Source organism: Astyanax mexicanus, chromosome 2, assembly GCF_023375975.1.
Source record: "Astyanax mexicanus isolate ESR-SI-001 chromosome 2, AstMex3_surface, whole genome shotgun sequence".
NCBI lineage: Eukaryota > Metazoa > Chordata > Actinopteri > Characiformes > Acestrorhamphidae > Astyanax > Astyanax mexicanus.
Genome location: NC_064409.1, coordinates 73596483 through 73618273, shown reverse-complemented (window position 1 = coordinate 73618273; position 21791 = coordinate 73596483). Strand labels below are relative to the sequence as shown.

The window sequence follows — 21791 nt, the reverse complement described above, 5'->3', positions numbered from 1 at the left end:
AAAGTATTGGAATAGTGATATTAATCCCATTGTTTTCTGCTGTAGACTAAAAACCGTTGAATTAGACATTAAATGATTAGGCTGGAACAGTTTTAGCATGAGCAGTATAAGCATTAGCTGCTAAGCGCTAGCTCTTTTGTCGATCAGTGGTGAGTATTATCAACTGGTAGCCTATTGCTAACCCTGGCTAGCACTGGTGGAGCAGCATTGGCTGCTAGGTCTTTTGCCTTTCAGAGGTAAGTATATCAAACTGTAGTTTACCTTGTTTACAGTGTTAAAACAAGCTGAGTGGGATTCAGGGTTCTCAGGGTTCCTCAGTGTAGCGTTGTCGGGCGGTGTTTACTAGCGGTAGCTATTAGCCGCTAATGCTAATGCTAATGCTGCTGCACCCAGCCTTAGTGGAAATCTGGAAATCTAAGCTTACTGTAAATAAACCGGAGCCCTTTAATCACCCAAATAGCCCAAACAGTTTTCAGGCGAGCAATCTGTAAAGATTAACATCCAGCGCTTGTTTGACTTTGAAAGAAAATGTTTTTTTAAAGAATTACAGTTATGTTTACTTAGATTAGCTTTACTTAACCTGGTTACAAAGTGCCTCAGAATCCGGTGTGTAAAATATATAGAATTTTACAGCATAAAACTTTAAAGTAGTGTAAAGAAAGATGACAGAAAGATGATATGACGATTTGTTCTCATATAATATACATATACATGTAGTATGAATGCATACTATGTTAAATAAAATGCATGAAATGTGTGTGTGTGTGTGTGTGTGTGTGTGTGTGTGTGTGTTTGGAAAGGATTGGCACAGTACAGCGGAGACCCCAGGATTGAGTGGCACCTGAACACACACTCCACTAAAGAGGCTGTTATCAACGCTGTGAAGAACCTGCCATATAAAGGAGGAAACACACTAACAGGTACACACACACACACACACACACACACAGTCTGATCCCTGGTGTGATCTGTCTCTCCTTTAGTATTTCTTACACTCATCTTCTTTTACTCTGTGTGTGTGTGTGTGTGTGTTTCCAGGTCTTGCTTTGATGTATATATTGGAGAACAGCTTTAAGCCGGAGTCGGGATCCAGGACGGGCGTTCCGAAAATCGGAATTCTGATCACAGATGGGAAATCTCAGGATGATGTTCAGGGACCTGCTAGGAGTCTGAGGGAGGCGGGGATTGAGCTGTTTGCAATCGGTATCTATCCACTGCACCTCCACACAGTACACATACATCGACATGCCAAATGTCACGGGACGGACACTATTTGTGGTGTCCCATGACTTTTGGCATGTACTGTGGATGGTTTAGAGCGCTGCACTGAGCTGTGGGATATATATGTGTGTGTCTCTGTTCACACGTCATTACCACCCTCTGCACTACAGTGGCCACTGTAAATGGTAATATTATCTGTATATGATGTTTTACAGATTACAGAATTGAGGAGTGTTAAATGCCCACAGAACGTGAAAAAATGTCCTCACTTAAAGTTCATATTGCCTGGCCGTTAGTATATTCACAAGATAACACCTCACAACTTATACAGGTGTAGGTGTTCCCAAGCTGTGCCCTAAGGTAATACTTAATAATTAGTTTATGCACTGCTCTCCTATGACTTTTGGCATATCAGGGCTCTATTGTACACACTGCTCAAGGTGCATTGCGATGCTCATTGCTATCTTACACCTCATTAACAGTGTATTTTCACACCTTGTGCCCGTGCCGTTAAAAAAAGGTTGTTTCTATCTTGACGTTGAGAAATACAAGTGCGCCACTGAGTGATTAAAACCCTGTCAACAGTCAGCCGCCCAATCCTATCTTATCCATGCAGGAGCGCAAACCCAACTTTTACCTCAACAGTAAACAGAATAAAGAATAAAATAACATTGCTGTTCCCTTAAATGAGCTGTTGGTGTATCTTCACACTCTTTCTCTTACTATTTCAATCACAAACAAGCTTATTTATGGTCCCAATATTCAAATAACTGTATATATTCTCTGTTGTGCTCTTCTGACTGAACCGTCAATCAGGAGATATTCATGAATATGAAATACGATTGGGGCTCACAAACATGACTGAATATACAGTAAACAAGGGAACATTAAAATGGAAATAAACAAAACAAAACACTCATTATAAAATGCTTTGAGAGTAGTTTTGTAAGACTGAACCTGGCACTAAAGTATGTATCAGAATACAGGAATTAAGATTCACTGCCCTGCACTGAAATCTGGTGAATGAAAATATGAGAAAATCAGATTTTTGACCACATATCCATATCCACTGATTATTGGTTCTTTGTCAATATGGATGGATCTCTGTAGAGTCCGGCTACCTTTCACAAGAAGCTTCTTAAAAGCCACTGTTTACATACCATAACGCTAGCTTTCAGCTCCGGACGCCGCCATCACTGTACTGATAATGACAGACATATATACATAGACTCGGCTTTGTGCAGTCTATGAAATATCTATGACATTATCAGTACAAAAATGGCGATGCCTGGAGATTTACCTGCACTATGGGATGTAAACAGTGTTTTTAATAAGCTTCTTGTGCAGTTTTTTTGTTATTAGTGCCTTATTTTAAATATCAGAGCTCTTCGGATTCTACCAATTAGATGCGTAGCTACTTTGAGCCTGGATGACGCTGTAAAAAGCAATTTATTGGGGCAAAATATAAAAAATTATGTGCAAAAAGCACAAAATTACTGGATCTCAGGAAGCTGTAGGAGAGTGGAGGTGGGCTATTCAACAAAGATAAGTACTTTTTACTACACCAAAATCCATTTTACACTAGAGTTCCCCTTTAAGAGTGACAAACAGGCACAAAAATAGGAAATAATAAAGGGGCAAACACTTTTTCACACCATTGTAACTGAGAGATCTTGCTTGAGAGGTTTGGTGAGCAGTGTGTGTTTAATTTCCCCTCCTCCAGCAAACACAACTCAATGATAATCAGATATCAGATTCTTCCTGAATGAAGTGAAGGAACTTATTGTATTGAAGGAACTGAAGTGCAGTGCTGCAGCTCTTTCCACACACAGGAAGATATCGATCTGCTGCTGTTTCATCTGCCTTTAGATCAGTGTCCATGCTGAGACTGAGTCTGTGTGTGTGTGTGTGTGTGTAGGTGTGAAGAATGCTGATGAGAACGAGCTGAAGGCGATAGCGTCTCCTCCTGAAGAGACGCATGTGTATAACGTGGCTGATTTCAGTGTGATGAGCTCTATAGTGGAGGGGCTGACCCGGACGGTGTGTGGGCGAGTGGAGCAGCTCAACCGAGAGATCAAAGGTCAGCACCTGAGGGACATGTGACTATGATCACCTGACACTGTATTAAATACAGTACATTAAGAAATTCTGCACATGTAATTATATTTTACATTTTTTAAAGAGATGAGAGTTTTGCACATCTTGGCTGGATTTTCTCAGTCAGCTTTATGAGGTAGAGTCACCTGGAATTTCAGGCTTTGAGTTAACAGCTGTGCTGAACTCATCAAGAGTTAATTACTTGAATTTCTTGTCTCTTAATGTGTTTGAAAGCATCAGTTGTAAAGTAGTGAAAAGCTAGAGTTTGTTAATAGCTCTATTCAAGTAATGTAAAGGTCAGTCACTTCAAAACATTTCAAGAACCTTGAAAGAATCCTCATGTGCAAAATCATAAAGACCATCAGAAACGTAATGATGAAACTGGCCTTTATTAGGACCCCAGGAAAGGAAGAGCAAGAGTTCCCTCTATTGCATGGGATAGGTTCACCAGAGTTACCAGCCTCAGAAACTGCAATTAAGAGAATCTTAAATAAAGCCAGGGTGATGGATGCAGATGAAATCGAAACTTCATGTGAAACTTTGCTCTTTAGTGGACAAGCATTGGTTTTGAAGAAAAAAAAATAAGAGGCCACTTAAAAAATGAGGAGTTTTTTTTTATTTTACCAAATTGAAAACCTCTGGAATATAATCAAGAGGAAGATGGATGATCACAAGCCATCAAACCAAACTGAACTGCTTGAATTTTTGCATCAGGAGTAAAGCAGCATAAAGTTATCCAAAAGCAGTGTGTAAGACTGGTGGAGGAGAACATGCCAAGATGCATAAAAACATTAAAAAACAGGGTTATTCCACCAAATATTCATTTCTAAACTTTTAAAAGTTTATCCTTTGCATTATTTGAGGTCTGAAAGCTCTGCATCTCTTTTGTTATTTCAGATACCATCCTAACTTATTTTTTTAATTATATATTTGATACATAAAAATACGTAAAAACAGAAGTGTTAAATCATTATACATATAAAATCTCGTTTTGTCTTGATCTTGTGTATAAATGAAGGAGAAACCGGCCCATCTACAGCTCCTGCCGCTCCCCGCGACCTTGTGACCTCAGAGGTCACTGCCAGGAGTTTCAGAGTGACCTGGACTCACGCCCCCGGCACTGTGGAGAAGTACAGAGTGGTGTATTATGCTTCCAGAGGATCCCAGCCAGAAGAGGTGTGTGTGCCCTAGTGAAAAAAGTAGATTAAAGTATATTAAGCATTATTATACTATAGTTAACCAAAGTGTTCTGTTAGCCACTTTCTTATTAATGGGGAGTCCTCTGTGATTTTATTTCTGTCTGGAACGAACATGTACGTGTTTTTCTCAGGCGTCCTCTAAGAAAATTATAGGCTGAATTATCCACTGTTTTTTTTTTTGTGCTGAACTCCGTGGTCCTCTGGTTATTTTAGTCCTGTCCAGACATGCATCTCTGAGATTCGTTTCCTCGCATTTAAAAAATAGCTATTTGTCCACTGCTACACACCGTAATTACACTTTGGGTACGCGTTTCCACAGAGATCCACGTAAAACAACAGCAAGTGGCAATGGAGGAGCTACTGAACTCAATGTCATGTGAAGAAGAAAGCCTAAAAACTCACCGGTCCTCCTGTTTTTACAAATGCAGTCCTGATGCAAGAGTTTTATCACTGAGCAGAAGTGTAAAATATTTTTACAGACATCCCCCTGAGAAACTAATCCCTTCCAGATAGGAACTAAGACACTTATTTCCTTTTAGTGATGGACCTTATGATAAGAACATCAGAACAGATTAATTGGTCAGTTCTTTGTGAGTGTGTACTGTTCATATCCACTGAATGCTGTGTGTGTGTGTGTGTGTGTGTGTGTGTGTGTATGTTGTGTTTGCAGGTCGTGGTGAATGGTGATGAGAACTCGGTGGTGCTGCAGCATCTCAACTCTCTGACCGAGTATCAGGTGGCCGTGTTCGCTGTCTACAGTAATTCTGCCAGTGAGGCTCTGAGGGGCAGCGAGACCACACGTGAGTGACCCGCTGTGACCATTACTGCTGTAATGGTTCCTCTGCTGGGTAATAACCAGTGTAATCTACAGCAGCCATTCTGCTCCATAGACCAGAGTACTGAACCTCAGTGTAACAGGTCGTTTTCATTTTGCCTGAACGGAGAGGTGGACTCATATTTCATATATATGGCTCTACCATTGACTTTTCATTACCAACTGACCCCCCAAAAAAATGCATATGTGTTTGTGTAGTTGCAGAAAAGATGAAACATTTCTATTATATGGACAAGAAGGAACATTATCTTACTTCTATTAGAACTGTGTTGTCAAAACAGTTTTGAAAATTACACTTAAGTGACCCAAATTTAGAAAAATTCAACCCAAAAAAGCATGACTTTGAGAGAAATTACAGTGTTACAAGGTAGAATGAGATACTGAGTGACAACAGAAATTGCTACAATGTATGTTAGTAGTTTGTGTTTTGCTGGCACAGTGAGTGGATCAGATACAGCAGTGCTGCTGGAGTTCTTAAACACCTTAGCATCACTGCTGGACTGAGAATAATCCCCCAACCAGAAACGTCCAACCAAAGGACAAGTTTACGCCCAACACTGTAAACTGATTCAGCAACAGATTCAGATCTTCGCTCTCTGACTTTACTTTATCTACAGGGTGTTTCAGCTGTAGGTAGGAGTGTGTGTTAATAGAGTGGAGGACAGTGAGAGATTAAACACAGTGTTTAAAAACTCCAGCAGCACTGCTGTATCATTAATAAATCTAGACTCCTGTGGTTGGACAGTCCTGTGATGTAAAAATGACTGTAATTGCTCATGTGGTTTTGTGATGTGTGTATCTGTGTGTACATATATATATACACTGCCTGGCCAAAATATTTGCTTGAACCTTTATCATTGATTGCTTTGACGCATTCACTGTTGCATTATTTCAATAATCTTCTGCAATGTTAGAAGATTTATTTTAATCCAGTGTTGCTGGATTAGTTTTTCACCAAGATCTTGCAGCAGCATTAATGATGGTAGAGTCTGACCAACCGCTGCACAAAGCAGCTCTTCTCCATCCAGCACATCCCAAAGATTCTCAATGAGGTTAAGATCTGGACTCTGTGGTGAACTCTCTCAATCCATGTGTGAAAATGATGATCTCATGCTCCCTGAATCCTGAACTCTTTCACTATTCCAGCACCATGAATCCTGATATTATCATCTTGGAATATGATCGTGTTCATCAGGGAATAAAAAATCCATTGATGGAATAACCTGATCTATATTCAGTATATTCAGGTAGTCAGCTGACCTCATTCTTTCAGCACATACTGTTGCTGAACCTAAACCTGCAGACCAACTGCAGCATCAACCCCACATCATTTACTCACTTAAATCCAGGTGGAGACTTTTTTACTTTTGGCCAGACAGTGTATGTATATGTGTATATATGTATATAAATATGTGTATATGTAAGGTGTGTTGGTGTGGAATATGTAATTTGTAGTGAGGGAGCCAGACTACAGCCCAGCAGCTCAGTGGACCTCATCGCTGTTTCAGACAGAGAGAATCCACCAGGGATAAAATATATTAGCAGGATTAATACTCTAGTCCCCTAGTACCCTGTTTTCTTATTAATGCACACACACACATACACACACACACACACACACACACAAACAGAGGGCTGATAGATGGCTGTGATTCCAACTGACCTTATGCGAAAGTTAATGGAACTCGAGAGAAAAGACAGGCGTGTGTGTGTGTGTGTCCCTGCAGACTAACAGACTGATAGAGAGGTGGATGGACTTTAAAAAAAACCCTCTAAAGCTGCAGACGAGCTTGAAGACTTTGTGTTTGCAGTCAGCAGTGTCTGATATGTCTGGAAATATAAATAGATAAATATACAGATCTCAGTCTTTCACAGCACTGTGAAGCAAATTTAAGAAATATATCTATTTTTGATTAAAATAGCACTGCCGAGGTAAATGTAAGGGCCATTTCACCAAATATGTGCCATTTGCTTGTTGTACCTCCTCCTATTCAAAATAACTATTCAAAACATAAACTGGTCCATCTCAGGCAGCTTTACTTAGTTTTTCACAAAGTTTCTAAGCTAAAGATGACAAAAAAAATCACTCTTGTTTATGTCACTCTTTCCTGTTACTGAAATTCACTTCTGTTATTTTTTGAGTTTTGAGTAACAGGACTGAAAAGCAGCTAAAAACTCAGAAATGGGTTTTTAGCATAGAATTAGCAAAAAAAATTAAAAACAGCTAAATGGCGGCTACACTAATAGCATGAGAATACCGAGCACATTCTACTGATTTTCCCAACATTTTATTTTAAAAATAAACAAATAAGATCTATGAATTAATGTAGGTAACAGGAAAGAATGTTGAGATTAAAAATCATGATTAAATCATTTTTAAATTCAAATATTTGATTTTTTTAAGTTACTGAGTGTAATAGAATTCTTTATTAGAGGAAATGCATGCTAGTGTAGCTCCATATTCCACACTCAACAAACTGCCAAGACAAAACATGCCATCAGCTGTGTGTATATATGTGTGTTTTAGTGGCTTTACCCATGGTGAATAATCTGGAGCTGAACGACATCACACACAGCAGTATGCGTGTACGGTGGGGAGTTGCAGAAGGGGCTTCTGGGTATATGATCCTGTACGCCCCGCTGACGGAGGCAGACGTATCAGATGAGAAGGAGGTAAGAGAGCTGCCTAACAAATTAATCCTTTACCGTTCACACAGTAAAAGGAATTTCCTGGATCCTCATTTAGCAACTTCTCAGATTAATTTTATTTTTAGATGACCAGACCTTTGATTTGTACTGTATATGCTGTATTTTTCGCATTATAAGGCGCACCAGATTATAAGGCAAATTTTAAGTGACACTAGTAAGGAACAAGGGTGTCGCCATGTTTTAATTTCCTTCTAATTCAGCAGCCAGCAGCGAGACCTGTTAAGCTAAGCTAAGTAAACAAAACTGTAATTCTTAAAAATATATATATTTTAAAGTCAAACGAGTGCTGGATGTAAATCTACACAGATTTCTCTCCTGAAAACTGTTTATTCGGGGGAGTAAAGCACTTAGAAAGCTGAGATTTCCACTAGCGCTAGCCTTGCTTAGCTTCTAATTCTTCTCGACAGAGCTACACTGAGTAACCCTGAGTGTTCTAGTAAACCAGGGAGAAATTAGCTAGAGGTTTGTCCCACGTAGCTTCTTTTAACACGGTAAACACACAGACTACAGTCCAACAATCTTACCTCTGAACATTGAAAGAGCTAGTGTGGTTAGTGGCTAATAGTAATGCTGCTCCAGCAGTGCTAGCCAGGTTTAGCAGCAGACAACAGTCCAATAATACTCACCTCTAAACAGCAAAAGAGCTAGTGCTCTAGAGGCTACAGGCCGATAATTCTTACCTCTGAACGATAAAATAGATAGCGCTTAGCATGGTTAGCGTCTAATGCTAATACTGCTCCAGCAGTGCTAGCTTGCGTTAGCAGCAGGCAACAGGCTGATAATACTAACCTCTGAACGACGAAAGAGCTAGCACTTAACGTGGTTAGCAGCTAATGCTAATACTGCTCCAGTCTTGTTGCTGGAGAAAGTTTACTGAAACTTCTGTATAACTCTGTACTTCAGCAGAGTGGCTTTACTGCTCCTTAATACCTGACTGATAAAATTCATACATAACGAGCACTAGATTATAAGACACACTGACGATTTTTGGGGGAAAATTAAAGGATTTTAAGTGCACCGTATAGTGCAAAAAAATACAGTAATCAGAATTACATGCTATTCAATGAGGGGAATAAGATCAAACAGCTCAGCATGAGTTTTAAATTCATTTTCTTGTTCTTAGTCCAGATAAAAAGAGAGAATTGCATTGTATATATAGATATATATATAAACATGAATGTGTCTAAATTTTATTTTAGATGTTTTATTATGTCTACTATTGCAATGGATTTTTGATTTCTTATATTTTTTGTTTTTTTTTTCTCTCTTTCTGTATTAAATCTGCATGATTTCAGCTGTAAAAATGTGCTTTACAGATGAATTTGATTGAAATTGATTATGTTTAGGTGAAAGTAGCAGACACTGTGACTGAGATTGAGCTGGAGGGTCTCACTCCTGCAACTGAGTACACCGTCACTGTCTACGCCATGTACGGAGACGAGGCCAGTGACCCCAGGACTGGCCAGGAGACAACCCGTAAGTGTGTGTGTGTGTGTGTGTGTGTGTGTATTGCTAATATTTAAGTAACTATAATAAACAGGTGTCATTTACATCTCCAACTGAGAGGCATTAAGCACAGATTGCGTGTCTAAATAATAAAGCTATTATTATTTGTGTACCAAATATGAGGCTCCTTAATAAAGGCTTCATAAATAGTTTATAAAGGAGTTTATAAATGGTTGTATATTAAGTTGTAAATACTTTATAACATTAATAAACACTTAATAAACACATAAATAGAAAAACAACAGTGACAAAAACTTATGACATATCTAATAAAATAATATAGAAATTAAGATTAATCATTTAATGTTATTATAGTTAAATAAAAAAAAAAAACAGAAATGTAAGATAAGTATCCAGTAAGATCTGAGGTTTAACAGTATAAACGAATGTGGAATCAGTATTTGGTACATGACAGGCCACTGTTGCCCTTTCTATTTATGTGTTGTAACTGTTTATTAATGGTTTATAACCTAATTAACAACCATTAATAAACTTTTTTGTAAACTATTTATAAACCCTTTATAAAAAAGCCTTATTTTAAAGTTGTATCATTAATAGTCAGATTTACTACCCCACTGCTTTTATTTTTTTACACCGATGTAAAGTGATGAGTGATATTTCATATTGATTGGCATGTGGGCTTGAGAAATGTCAGATATTTTAAGATGACATTTTTAATAATTTTATTTCAATATTTTTCTTATTTTTTTAGCCCCAATCTACATGGCCAATTACTCAACCCACTCATTAGGACTCCTATTACCCCTATTACTAATGATGCCCCACATTCCTCCAGACTAGCACATGCCTCCTCTGATACATGTGAAGTCAGACTCCGCCTCTTTTTGAACTGCTGCTGATGCAGCATTACCGTGTAGCATCACAGCGCACTCGGAGAAAAGCGCAGCAACTCGGTTCCTATACATCAGCTCACAGATGCAGCCTTGTGCTGAGCAACATCACCCTTTTGAGTGATGAGGAGAAAGAGCTCCATCTACCCACTCAAAGAGAGCAAGGTCAATTGTGCTCTCCCGGGGCTCTGGTAGCTGATGGCAAGCTACATGAACGGGATTTGAACTCCTGATCATAGTGGCAGCATCTTAGTCCGCTGGACCACTCGAAGCCCCTGTTTGTATGGGATCTTAACAGTGTTTACACCCAGTGAAAGTTTTGAAAGTTGCAGTGTGGATCTTTGCTTATATTTTGTAGTATTAATTCATTTTAAAATAAAAGTATTTAATTTGTCAAACGTTTAGGATTAGATGTGAAATTCTTTCTCTCTCTCTCAGTTCCTCTGACTCCTGCTCGGAATCTGCGGATCAGTGAAGTGTCTCACAGCTCGGCGAAGCTCACCTGGGAGGCAGCGTCTCGTAAAGTGAATGGATATCGGATCATGTACGTGAAGACTGACGGAGTTCAGACCAACGAGGTACAGAGAGCTGAACAGCACTCACTGAACACACGCTTAACTCAGTTACTCTCATAAGATAAGATAAGATACTTTTATTGTCATTGCACAGTGTACAACGAAATTTAGCAGCAATCCTTACGGTGCCTGAACAAAAATAAAATAAAATAAAATAATAACAGCTCTATGTACAGATACACAAAATTTACAGTGGATGTATGAAAATATAAACAATATAGTAACACGTTTACCCAATAATAAATAAATACAGAAAGTGCACAGTGCGTTATAAGTCCGGTTATTAAGGTTGTTAGTTTTTATTTTTCAGTTCCTTGGTAGTGGTCTGAGAGTGTGCGTGCGTTTTGCAGTGTTCAGTTCTCGTACAGTACAGGGGTAAAAACTGTTTTTCAGTCTGTTTGTCCTGGAAGTGATGGACCTGAAGCGTTTTCCAGAGGGCAGCTGTTGGAAAAGATGATGTCCAGGGTGGGAGGAGTCTTTCAGGATGTTGGCTGCTCTGCTGAGACAGCGAGAGCTAAACAGGTCCTCCAGACTGGGTAGCGGGCAGCCGGTGATCTTCTGGGCCACGTTGATCACTCTCTGTAGTGCTCTCCTTTCTGCCACTGTGCAGCTACTGTACCAGGTTGAGATGCAGTAGGTTAGCACACTCTCAATGGCACAGCGATAGTAGGACACCAGCAGCTTCTCTTGAATGTTGTTTTTCTTGAGAATTCTCAGGAAATAGAGTCTCTGCTGTGCCTTCTTGATTGCAGCTGTGGTGTTTGTGGTCCAGGAGAGATCTTCAGAGATGTACGTACCCAGGAATCTGAAGAAGGGGACTCTTTCCACACAGTCCCCGTTAATGAAGAGTGGTGTGGGGTCTGTGGGTTTCCTCCGGAAATCTATAATTAGTTCTTTTGTTTTGGAGGAGTTCAGAGAGAGATTGTTCTCGGCACACCACTTGCCCAGTCCCTGAACTTCATCCCTATACGCAGTCTCATCTCCTCCAGATATGAGTCCCACCACGGTCGTGTCATCCGCGAACTTGATGATGGTGTTGCTGGAGTAGGTGGGGGTACAGTCGTGTGTGTAGAGCGCATAGAGGAGAGGACTCAGCACGCAACCCTGTGGAGCTCCAGTGCTAAGAAGTGTTAAGAAGTCCCTAATCCAGATGCAGGTGGGTTGGGAAAGTCCAAGGTCTGCGAGTTTGGTCACTGGGGATGACCGTGTTAAATGCAGAGCTAAAGTCTATAAACAGCATCCTCACATAGTTCCCCTGGTGTTCCAGGTGTGTGAGTGCTGTGTGAAGGGCAGTTGTGATGGCATCTTCAGTGGACCTGTTTGCTTTGTAGGCAAACTGATGTGGATCGAAGCTGGGTGGGAGAATGGCTCTGATGTGCTGTAGAACCAGTCTCTCAAAGCACTTCATTATGACCGGTGTGAGTGCAACTGGGCGGTAGTCGTTGAGGTCGCTGATGGTGTTCTTTTTTGGCAGCGGGATGATGGTGGCAGACTTCAGACATGGTGGTATGATGGATTTTGACAGGGACTGGTTGAAGATTTTGGTGAAAATGCCACAGAGTTGGTCTGCGCATATTTTCAGCACCTTTCCTGTAACACCATCCGGACCTGCAGCTTTCCTGGGGTACACTGCCTTGAGTATGCGTCTCACCTCATGTTCTTGCACTGTGAGGATGTGGTTATTGGAGACTGTTGGATGGCTTGTGTTTGTCTCCACTGCACCCACTTCATAGCGAGCAAAGAAGCAAAGGAAATCTGTGTACAAAACCCTCACACACCTGATTATAAACAACTGGACTCACTGCGCATATACAGCAATATTACAACAATAAGGGTAATAGATTTACAGGATATACTGATTTCAAAAGTACAGTAAATAACAGAGGGTCAATTGATTAACTGGTGTAATTTGAGTATCAAGGTACAGTGATTAACAAAATAAATTGATTAACCAATGGTAAATTAACTGAGGGTAAATTCAGTGTTAGGATATACTGATTAACAAAATAAATTGATTAACTGAGGGTAAATTGATTATAAGGATAAATTGATTAACAGAGGGTAAATTGAGTATCAGGATATGCTGATTAACAGGATAAATTGATTAACTGAGGGTAAATTGATTAACAAATGGTAAATTAACTGAGGGTAAATTGAGTATCAGGATATACTGATTAACAAAATAAATTGATTAACTGAGGGTAAATTGATTATAAGGATAAATTGATTAACGGAGGGTAAATTGAGTATCAGGATATACTGATTAACAGGATAAATTTATTAACTGAAGGTCAATTGATTAACAAATGGTAAATTAACTGAGGGTAAATTGAGTATCAGGATATACTGATTAACAATATAAATTGATTAACTGAGGGTAAATTGATTAACAAATGGTAAATTAACTGAGGGTAAATTGAGTATCAGGATATACTGATTAACAATATAAATTGATTAACTGAGGGTAAATTGATTAACAAATGGTAAATTAACTGAGGGTAAATTGAGTATCAGGATATACTGATTAACAATATAAATTGATTAACTGAGGGTAAATTGATTATCAGGATAAATTGATTTACTGGGGTTTAAGGTGAAATTGAATAACAGGACATATAGATTAACAGGATACATTGATTATCTGGGGTAAACTGATTAACTGAGGGTATAATGATTAAGTACAGTTAAATTGATTAATTGAGGGCAAATTGATTAAGTAAATGGAAATTGATTAAGTGAGGACAATTTGAGTAACATTACAGACTGATTAACAGGATAAATTAATTAAGTGAGGATAAATTGATTAAGTGAGGACAAATTGAGTAACATTACAGACTGATTAACAGGATAAATTAATTAAGTGAGGATAAATTGATTAAGTGAGGATAAATTGATTAAGTGAGGATAAATTGAGTAACAGTACAGACTGATTAACAGGATAAATTAATTAAGTGAGGATAAATTGATTAAGTGAGGATAAATTGATTAAGTGAGGATAAATTGATTAAGTGAGGATAATTTGAGTAACATTACAGACTGATTAACAGGATAAATTAATTAAGTGAGGATAAATTGATTAAGTGAGGACAAATTGAGTAACATTACAGACTGATTAACAGGATAAATTAATTAAGTGAGGATAAATTGATTAAGTGAGGATAAATTGATTAAGTGAGGATAACTTGAGTAACAGTACAGACTGATTAACAGGATAAATTAATTAAGTGAGGATAAATTGATTAAGTGAGGATAAATTGAGTAACAGTACAGACTGATTAACAGGATAAATTAATTAAGTGAGGATAAATTGATTAAGTGAGGATAATTTGAGTAACATTACAGACTGATTAACAGGATAAATTAATTAAGTGAGGATAAATTGATTAAGTGAGGATAAATTGATTTAGTGAGGATAATTTGAGTAATAGTAGACACTGATTAGCACCATAAATATTTGAGTGAGGATAAATTGATTAAGTGAATTGATTAAGTGAGGGTGAATTGAGTAATAATAGACACTGATTAGCACCATATATATTTGAGTGCGGATAAATTGATTAAGGGAATTGAGTAAGTGAGGGTGACAGCGTGTGTTGATGAACGGAGTGTATATTGATTTGGACAGAAGTTCTCATCTCTTTGACAGTTTGTCAGCTTTTTTAACTTTATCTGTCCTCAGGTTGAAGTGGGACGGATCACCACACTGTTGCTAAGCAACCTCACCTCTCTGACAGAATACACAGTGGCCATCTTCGCCATCTATGATGAAGGGCAGGCCGAGTCTGTTACCGACAGCTTCACCACCAGTGAGAGCAGCCAATTTACACACACACAAACTCTCCACTAAATACCACACACACACACACACACACACACACACTTCACTAAATACCACACACGTACAGAGAACTGTGAATTAGGATTTTGTGTCAACAGTTGTATGAAAGCTTGATGGCAGTTGATTGAATACGGACGGTGTGTTTGTGTGTGTGTGTGTGTGTGTGTTGCAGAGACGGTTCCAGCGCCGCAGAGTCTGAGGAGCAGTGATGTGTCTACAGACCGGTTCAGAGTGAGCTGGCAGCACGCGGCATCCGACGTCACACTGTACAAACTCACCTGGACACCTGTCAGAGGAGGAGATACCAGAGAGGTACTGCAACCACGCTAATACACACACACACACACACACTTACGCAGTTAAACAGACCTGAATATCTGTTTCATTCTCTCTCTCTGTCTCTGCAGTCAGTGATTAATGGTAATTTGAACTACTATGTGATTACTGGTCTGATGCCCCTGACGGAATACGAGGTCTCTCTGACAGCCATTTACAGAGACGAGTCAGAGAGTGAGACCATACAGCTCAGCCAGATTACAGGTAACCTAACAACACACAACAGTCCCAATAAGTAACACACAACAGTCCCAACAAGTAACACACAACAGTCCCAACAAGTAACACACAACAGTCCCAACAAGTAACACACAACAGTCCCAACAAGTAACACAAAACAGTCCCAACAAGTAACACAGTCCCAACAAGTAACACACAACAGTCCCAACAAGTAACACACAACAGTCCCAACAAGTAACACACAACAGTCCCCACAAGTAACACACAACAGTCCCAACAAGTAACACACAACAGTCCCAACAAGTAACACACAACAGTCCCAACAAGTAACACACAACAGTCCCAACAAGTAACACACAACAGTCCCAACAAGTAACACACAACAGTCCCAACAAGTAACACACAACAGTCCCAACAAGTAACACACAACAGTCCCAACAAGTAACACAGTCCCAACAAGTAACACACAACAGTCCCAACAAGTAACACACAACAGTCCCAACAAGTAACACACAACAGTCTCACCAACACTGAAACTACAGGAATCCTAGTGACACACAAATCTATAGGTACCATATTTTTCACACTATAAGGTGCACCGGATTATAAAGTTCACTCACAATAAACATCTTTTCTGGTCTATTTTCATACATAGGGTGCACCGGATTATAATGCGCATTATGTGACACTGATAAGAAACAGGGGTGTCGCCATGTTTCCCTTCTAATTCAGCAGGTCTCACTACCGGGTGGGTGGTAGCTAACTAAGTTAGGTAAAGCTTAGTAAAGTAAACAAAACTGTAATCCTTAAAACAGTTTCTTTTAAAGTCACACGAGCGCTGAATGTTAATCTACACAGATTTCTCTCCTGCAAACTGTTAAGTTAACTCTCCTGTAAACTGTTGAGTTAAGCGCATCTGTTTACTAACAGTAAGCTTAGATTTCCTGATTTCCACTAAGGCTGGGTGCAGCAGCATTAGCTTTAGCAGCTAACTGCTAGGAAATGCTAGTAAATACCACCCGACAGCATTAAACTGAGAAACCCTGAGTGTTCCAGTTTGCCAGGGCGATATTAGCCAGCAGTCTGTTCCACTTACCTTGTTTTAATGCGGTAAAGAGCTAGCACTTAGTGCGGTTAGCAGCTAATGCTAATACTGCTGAAGCAGTGCTTGCCGGCGTTAGCAGCAGACTACAGTCCAATAATACTCACTTCTGAGCGGTAAAAGAGAGCGGCCTAGTGTGGTTAGCAGCTAATGCTAATGCTGCTGCAGTCTTATGATGGAGAACTAAACTGAAACTCCTGTATAACTCTGTACTTCAGCAGAGTGGCTTTAGTAGTACTGGTGGATTTTAAGTGCTCCTTAGTGTGAAAAATATGGTAAACTAGTGACACACACAACTACAGGTAGCCTTGTAACACAACAGTTTCAACCTCTCTGAACTACTGGTTACCTTGTAACAATCAAAAATGTATCTCGATTTTGAACTGAATGTAATCAAGCAACACAAATAAAATAATTTTTAATTAATTGAAAAACAGAAACACACATCAAACACATCAGTAAGAGAGTCTAAAACAAATCCTTACTGAAACTCTGTATATCAGTATACTGCTCTGTGTTCCTGTCTAAGGATGATTAATCTCGCTATAGCAGTCTGAGCCATTTCACTCAAAACTAAACACAATATGTGAAACGAGTCATTTTAAAATAGATCACAATAATAATCAAAACAAATTAAAGTAAATCTGCTGGAATTTTCTCAGATATGATGAGAACCAGAGCTTAGACAGATTATTTCAGCTGTAAATGCTGAGCTCAGAATCTCACAGATAAGCTTATTTTTACTGATTTGTTTTCCTTTCTCAGTTCAGTGTAATTCACATCTTTCATCAACGGGAAGTTTGGCTGTTGTGTGTGTCGTGCATTTAAATGAAGAGTTGTTGTTTTGTTTTGCTCAACTGCATTCAGTTTGGAATGTATGTACTGTAACTCAATTTGTAGAATTCTTTGAGTCTGCCTTGTTTCTAATTAAGAATTAGCATAGTTTCTTTCTGCGAGATTGACTGATGTATCTTTAATTATGGACAGATTTTACTCATTTGCGTGTCTTTTTCAGCTCAAAGAACAACAACTGTGGCAACCACAACTACCACCACTACTACAGCAGGTATGTGACATTATTAAAATTAAAATAAAATAAAGAGTTCTTGGTTTAAGCTGATTGACAACAGTATTGTATGTAAATCCTTCGACCTTGCAGAAGCTTGAGTCAATAGAAAGAGAAGCAGTGATATGTAGCTTGATCTGAGAACCTGCTGGAGTCAATATAATGTTGGAAACTAGATAAAGCTAGTTAACCAGGTAATGTTAGGTGTTGCCTGAAATATACACTGAAATATTGGTCATAACATTAAAACCACTGACTGGTGAAGTGAACAACACTGAGAGCCCTATTTTAGTTAGCTATAGTGCAGCGGTCAATCACAGTTCGCATAGCTTGATTTAGTGCGTGTCGGTGTGTCTTTGGTATCGAGAGGGGGCAATATGCCTTGTGTGGCTTGAAACACGCAAAAGGCGTGTTTTTTGGGCGTAACATGAAATAAACCAGTCACTTGTCATTCCCTTTAAGAGGCAGGTGAGCTCTGACATTGGCGCATTGGTATCTTAGACTACTGGGTCAGAATATCTTTAAAACATCATGCAGGTGAGGTGTTTTTAGTATGCAATGGCAATGTCCATAGAGTGAGACTTGCAGAGCACTGCTGAGTCAAAACATTATGTCCAAAACAATGTTGGGCCATTTGCCATTAATACAGCATCGACCTGCCCAGATTTGAACTTTACAAGATCTCCTGTAGTATCTGGAAACAGTGCACATTGCATTGAGTTGAGATTTGTTGAATTTGGTGGCCAGAGCAACATCTGGAACTCTTCCTTAGACAATTGCCTTTGAGTAATACATTTGTGGTATTCCAACACTATTTAAGTTGGTGGCATACTGAACTTTGAAACACCATTCAAAGTTCTAGCAGTGAACCAGCTATAGGGTCATAGACGATACAAATATGTGTCTACAGAGTTAAAATGGGTTGTTAGTTAGATTGCTGAGTAGCATCAGCATCACAGTGCACTCGGAGGAAAGTACAGCGACTCTGTTCTGATACATCAGCTCACAGACGCATTGTGCTGATCGACATCACCCTAGAAGTGATGAGAGGAAAGAGCACCATCTGCTCTACCCACCCAGAGAGAGCCAGACCAATTTTGTCTCTTGGGGCTTCGGCAGCTGATGGCAAGCTGCATGACCGGGATTCGAACCAGCGATCTCCCGAACATAGTGGCAGTGCCTAAGTCCTCTGCCCACGTTTCCTTTATTATTTGTAAGAATACTGTTGTCAATCAGCGAAGTATCTGTACCTGTGTGAACATTAGTGTTTTGCATAGAGTCTCCTAAGCCTTGTGTTATCTAAAGTTATGTCTGTGTGTGTGTGTGTTTGTGTGTGTAGTAGTGCGTCTGGGTGTGAGGGGTCTGCAGCTGAGTGATTTCACTACATTCAGCATGGGTGTGTCGTGGGAGCTGCTGCGCTCCACCGGTGTTCGTCAGTACAGAGTGTCCTACATCACAGCGCGTGGAGATCGAGCTGAACAGGTGGTGAGTACAGATTTCATCCCTCCATCCAACCAGAACTTCCCGCTGATAGACTACAGCCATCACTCACACTCCACACACCTCTCCACGTTCAGGTTCAACACACCTTCTATTGATAGACCACTCAGCCTGCTTGTGGGAGGTCTTTGAGCGTGACCTTGTACCTTGTATGCAGTGTTGTGTTTGATCCATGGCTTCATTATTCATCATAGTCTTATGATTATGTGACATGTTATATTAGAGGTCGGTAAGATGTGGAGCGATTTGGACAATATGAGACCTCTGAAGGCATCTATCCATCTAAAAAATGTTATGTTAAGATGTTGATCAATGTTTCGAAGAAGTTTTAGGAAGGTTTGTCAGGATTGCAGCAGCAAGGGAAAAGAGCTGAAGCAAATGCAAGTAAAGTTATATAACAACAAAAGCCAACAAACCATAAAACAAAAAGAGTACATAAAGGAAAACCGCATGCAACTTAAACTGACAAGAATGTACAAGAACCAACAAACTAACACGGAAAACACAGGGGCTTAAATACACATGGAGGGAACAAGTAACAGGAAACACATGGAGAAGGTAATGAGGGGGCGGGGCTACAAATAAATAAAGGTGGGAGCACTGAAGATATGGGTGGAGGCAAGGAGAATTGAAAACCAGAGAGGGCCATGTTCATAGAAAAGGTAAATGAATATACCAGAGGGCAGGAAAAACATGGAACATGACCAGGATGTGACAAGGTTAGTCTGTAATGCCAGGAACATTCTAAAAAAACATATCACGTACTAACAGTTTGCATCACAACGTTATTACAATGTTTCACACATAACCTTCCCAGCTATATAAATACTTACATTATAGAAACGTTAAAACTTACATTCTTAAAACTAAAAATTAACATCAAATCAAAACATTTAAAAGTTAAATAAAAACTTTCTAAGAACATCCAGAAAATGTTCTACCAACCAAATAGAGATTTATGGAATATGGTGGACAGAGCAACTTTTCCTCAGATATGTTTCAACGACAATTGCCAAATAATGTGTGTAGAGTTGTGAGAACATTGTCCTTCTGAAAGAGAAAACTGCTACTGATGACTACCATCGCCTTGTGCCTGACATGTACTTGATCTACTATGATGTTTAGAATGGTGGCGTCAGTCCTGACAAATGTGATGCTGGTGTTCCCACTCCCCCAGTTACTGATTATTTGCACCTGGCCTCTCTTGTATAAATACCCCTCAGTTTGCTCTGTACCTCGCCGAGTATTGAGGCTAAAGCTAGCTCTTCTATGGCGCGTGTTTATTGCCTGTTACCGACCTTTTTTTGTTTACCACTATTGATTCTTGCCTTGCCCTCTTGCCTATTGTTTGTTTCAGTTGCCGATCTATTATTGTACCTTAGACTATTCCTTTGCCTTAGCCCTTATTTGCTGGATTTTCTGTGTATGACACTATTTTTGTCTGACTAAGCTCTGGTATGTTGGTTACATTTGCAGCCAGACTATTATTGACCCTGCCTGTCCCTAACTACTCCTTTAAGTCTAGCCTCTTTATTAATAAACTGTGTGTTTGATATCTGCGTGTGTCTGGCCAGCGTAACAGGTGGCATGTGTCAAAATACCCAGATACAAGCTTTCCCAGCAGAACATTGCCGAGAGCAGACAAAAACAGACCAGACTATACCATTTTTATGTGATTTAGAAGAAAACAGGACGTCTGGCATTATTTCAGACCTGTGACTTTGTTGCGAAGAATGTCTCACAATGGCGGCTCATGCAATTACGCTGTTTTACCTCTTTTAAAGAGGTACAAATGCTTCTTGAATTGGTGGCTGATGAAAGAACTCAGCAAGAGCTGCGGCATAATTAGCTAAGGTTGTTGGAGGTAAAGGGGATGATTGGGGGACCAGGTACCAGATACCAAAAGGAAGTTGGGAAGAGTCGATTGGTGTAGGGTACTGTGCAGTGGAAAAGTGAATGAGCCAAAGGCCAAATCTACCACTTTTGAATGTAACAAGTTGGAAGCAGGATGCAAATGCAAGTGGGATTTATTTGTTACATAACGAAAAGTTAGTCAGTTGCGGATTGCGCAGCTGGATTTAGGGCGTGTCTGTGTGTCTTTGGTATCGTAAGAGTGGCTCAAAACAAGCAAAAGGCATGTGGTAATTATTTTAATTAAATGGATGTGTTTTATACGCTAGTGAAGCTGTAAAACATGCCAATCAGTGTGTCACTTGCCATTTCCTGCACGTTCACACTTTGAAGATACACCAGTAGATCATTTAAGGGAACAGTAATGTTATTTTATTCTTTATTCTGTTTATTGTTCAGTTAAAATTTGGGTTTGTGCTCTGCAGTGTGCCCGTGATTGTGTGTGGGTGTGTGTGTGTGTGTGTGTGTGTTTAGTAATAACCTATAATAGACTTTGACAATTGACTGTTGTCTGGGTTCATTTCAGTCAGTGGCGCACCTGACCACCATGCCCATCAGTGTCAATTTATTCATAAACTATGTTAACAGCATGAGCACAAAACATGAAAATAGACTATTGTCGGTGTGTAAGATAGCAATGAGCATTGCGACACGCCTTGTGCAGGGTGTACGATTTTTTATAGACTTTTCAAAGGTGTCTTGTGTATGGGTAGCATAAGAAAGACAAGCAAGAAAACAAGACAGGAGATGAAAGGACCAAAAAAAAAAAGAGGAAACACTATAAACATGGGATAAGGTATAACATTTAATACTTATCAACCAGGTAAAATGTGTTTATGTAGTTTTTTTATTTGTTTGTTTCTGC

The 21791-nt window shown here is 39.4% G+C and overlaps 1 protein-coding gene across 3 annotated transcripts in view; it reads left to right on the top strand.

Moving 5' to 3' along the window:
- The window catches only part of LOC103042852 (collagen alpha-1(XIV) chain), a 144071-nt gene that overhangs the window by 47102 nt on the left and 75178 nt on the right, over positions 1–21791 (top strand). For all 3 annotated transcript variants that reach the window (XM_049475237.1, XM_049475236.1, XM_049475238.1), the window contains 13 exons: positions 801–920; positions 1039–1203; positions 3140–3301; positions 4337–4494; positions 5188–5317; positions 7880–8025; positions 9408–9537; positions 10857–10996; positions 14673–14799; positions 15004–15143; positions 15239–15371; positions 17465–17515; positions 18855–19000. In XM_049475237.1, coding sequence (XP_049331194.1) covers positions 801–920; positions 1039–1203; positions 3140–3301; positions 4337–4494; positions 5188–5317; positions 7880–8025; positions 9408–9537; positions 10857–10996; positions 14673–14799; positions 15004–15143; positions 15239–15371; positions 17465–17515; positions 18855–19000 — 1748 coding nt within the window. The remainder of the gene's footprint in view (positions 1–800; positions 921–1038; positions 1204–3139; positions 3302–4336; positions 4495–5187; positions 5318–7879; positions 8026–9407; positions 9538–10856; positions 10997–14672; positions 14800–15003; positions 15144–15238; positions 15372–17464; positions 17516–18854; positions 19001–21791) is intronic.